Source organism: Penaeus chinensis, chromosome 13 (genome assembly GCF_019202785.1).
Source record: "Penaeus chinensis breed Huanghai No. 1 chromosome 13, ASM1920278v2, whole genome shotgun sequence".
NCBI classification, from domain to species: domain Eukaryota; kingdom Metazoa; phylum Arthropoda; class Malacostraca; order Decapoda; family Penaeidae; genus Penaeus; species Penaeus chinensis.
This window is the reverse complement of record NC_061831.1, coordinates 5,526,873-5,529,372: the sequence shown is the minus strand read 5'-3', so window position 1 is coordinate 5,529,372 and position 2,500 is coordinate 5,526,873. Positions and strand designations below refer to the sequence as shown.

Here is a 2,500-nt window from a genome sequence, read left to right as displayed (position 1 = left end):
CTTTCTTTCTTAAAATTTCACTTTATTTCATACTTTTTTTATTTCTTTTTTTGTTATTTTTTTTCCTTATTGATTTCTCATCTAACATTGTTCTGTTATCTACTTATCTATCCCTGTATTTCCCATTTACCATTAGTCTATATTCCTCTCTTTAATCAGCTTTTTTCCCTTTATTTCGTTCTCTCTGTTTAATCACCTATTTTCCTTTATTTCGTTATTCACTCATCCATTTATTCATTCTCTATCCCGCAGGTGTTCCACATCTGTCACCGCAACGGCCGCCAGGATTCGTTTCTCTGCCCCAACGGCACGGTCTTCAACCAGAAGTACTTCGTGTGTGACTGGTGGTACAACTTCGCCTGCGAGGACGCCCCCTTCTTCTACCCCGTGAACGCTGCCATCGGCCACCCAGGCGTCCCTCTGCACAAGGACGTCCTAGAGGCTGATATCAGGGCGTCCCGATACGTCAGCGATCCCCATCATGGCTACGCTACGCCCGCTCCTGTACATCACCCTTCAGCTGCGTTGCATCACCCATCTCTTCCCGCTCACCACGTGACTCCTGCTCCTCATGTCAGTCAGCTGCAGAATTCGCATGGACCGCCACATCACGTGACGTTCCCGTCCATAGGTTAGATCAAGCATTAAGGGTGAAAAAAAGGAAAGATATATGTTTATATTTTTCTCTTTTCTTCTCTCATGGTTGTCCATTATTTCGTAACTGATCAGAAGCGGCGTGAAAATGGGTCGGACGAAAGTGAAGTGAAGGTACGTAATGAGGTTGGTTAGCTTAACAGAGGTGTCTTTCTTCCCATCTCTTTAAGAATCGATGCAGGACCGAGATTTCGAATAAAGTTCTTTCTTGGTTGATTTATAAAGAACAGTTACAGCTACACCACTCGGTTACTTTCTTCAGTTACATTACATGGCATTTATCCCACACGGAAGATGGTAACGAAGATTAGGGAAAACAACAACAACAACAACAGGAAGGGTGTCTGTTTCTGTGACCTTCCGTTTAGTTATTAACTCACAGGCAGTTGATCTAAGCTTATGCCATGGCTTTTCATTATAAACAAACCCATATTGTTTGTCACTCAATCATCCAACACTACTAAGGAAGGCAGGTATGCACTCGGAACCTCCGAAGAAGAGGCTCTCATCACAAGATTATGGAAGGGGTAACATAATGTCTCCTTCATTCGCAAAAAAAAAAAAAAAAAAAAAAAAAAAGGAAATTGGACACTGCAACGTGGGTGTCCCTTTTGGGTGTCCGTTTTCCACGCTGTCCTAGCTACACTCCATCCAATCTCGGAAAGGAAAAAACTGGCAACTCGCCAGGACGTTGGCGTACTCCGATTTGCCAAGTCTCGTTTGAGTAAAAATAAGAGCGATATCAAAGGCAGCAAATTTAAATAACAAACAATAGAAAATATTGCATATAATTCTTTAAAACAAACAAACACCACTAAACACCCGTAAAAATAAAGTATTAAATGTGAAATGATTAGAATGAAGTGGACTCAGCGAATCGGAGTGTTCGAGAGAACTTGGTGAGTTGCCATTTATTGTAATTTCCTGAACCTGGACGCACTGTAGTCAAGGACACAACCTGCCATCCTTAGTGGCAATCTAGTCCCTGTTTTGTTTGTGTATATACGTATCGTTGTTTCAGTTACTTAGCTTAGAATATTTTTTTTTTATTTTCCTTTAAAAAAAAAACCGCTACATTAAATAGGTATATAGCCTGTTTATTGTATTTTTTTTTACATTTGTTTACATTTTACAGTAATTTGATTGCAAATATTGTTTTGTATTTGTAGTGTTTTGCATATTTTTTGTGTTTTTTTATCGAGTTATTTTTTCTGCAGTTTTGATAACTTGAGCAGAAATCAATGTTTACAGAAAGTTTTAATTCATTTAGTGTTCTATGCTTACTGATGATAAAATTGGTGCCTTACTAATTTATATGTTAAGATGTTATTGTATCTGTATTTTCTAGTGTATTACAAGAATGGCAATTCTGATGCTGCATCTACTAAGCAATTTCACAGCAATTACGCATTAACTTATCCATCATAAAACCACAAAGCTTCAGAACTATCTCACGAAGCAATACTGAACCACACATATATCTACGTCTTCTATACGTCATCAACGACAATTTTCTAAAGGAGACGAATTTAAAATGTGGAAAGTCACTGAAGTTCTTTGCATTAGAGAGAGAAAAAATATTAGAAGGAACTCAAGTGAAGAGGTGCCATCTAATGCCACATCATTTAAGCCATTATTGTGCCAGCGAATTTCTTGCCACGACGTTTGTTCAAGGACTGTTTGTGATGCTTTTGTTATGAATAAAGAGTCTAAAACAAAAGACTGTTGTTTTTTATCCCTTTTTTTTGTGTGTGTGTGTGGGGGGGGGGGGGTTATTGTACTTTGATTGAGAGCATTGCTTAAAAAAATAATAATTTATAATGATTTTCTAGTTGTTTAATATGAG

At 38.1% G+C, this 2,500-nt stretch overlaps 1 protein-coding gene across 2 annotated transcripts in view; it reads left to right on the top strand.

Annotated features, from left to right (window-relative positions):
• Positions 1-2,374, top strand: part of LOC125031372 (proline-rich protein 36-like) — a 72,325-nt gene extending 69,951 nt beyond the window's left edge. For both annotated transcript variants that reach the window (XM_047622067.1, XM_047622066.1), the window contains one exon: positions 253-2,374. In XM_047622067.1, coding sequence (XP_047478023.1) covers positions 253-636 — 384 coding nt within the window. In that variant the 3' untranslated portion in view covers positions 637-2,374. The remainder of the gene's footprint in view (positions 1-252) is intronic.
• The last annotated feature ends 126 nt before the right edge of the window (positions 2,375-2,500 follow it).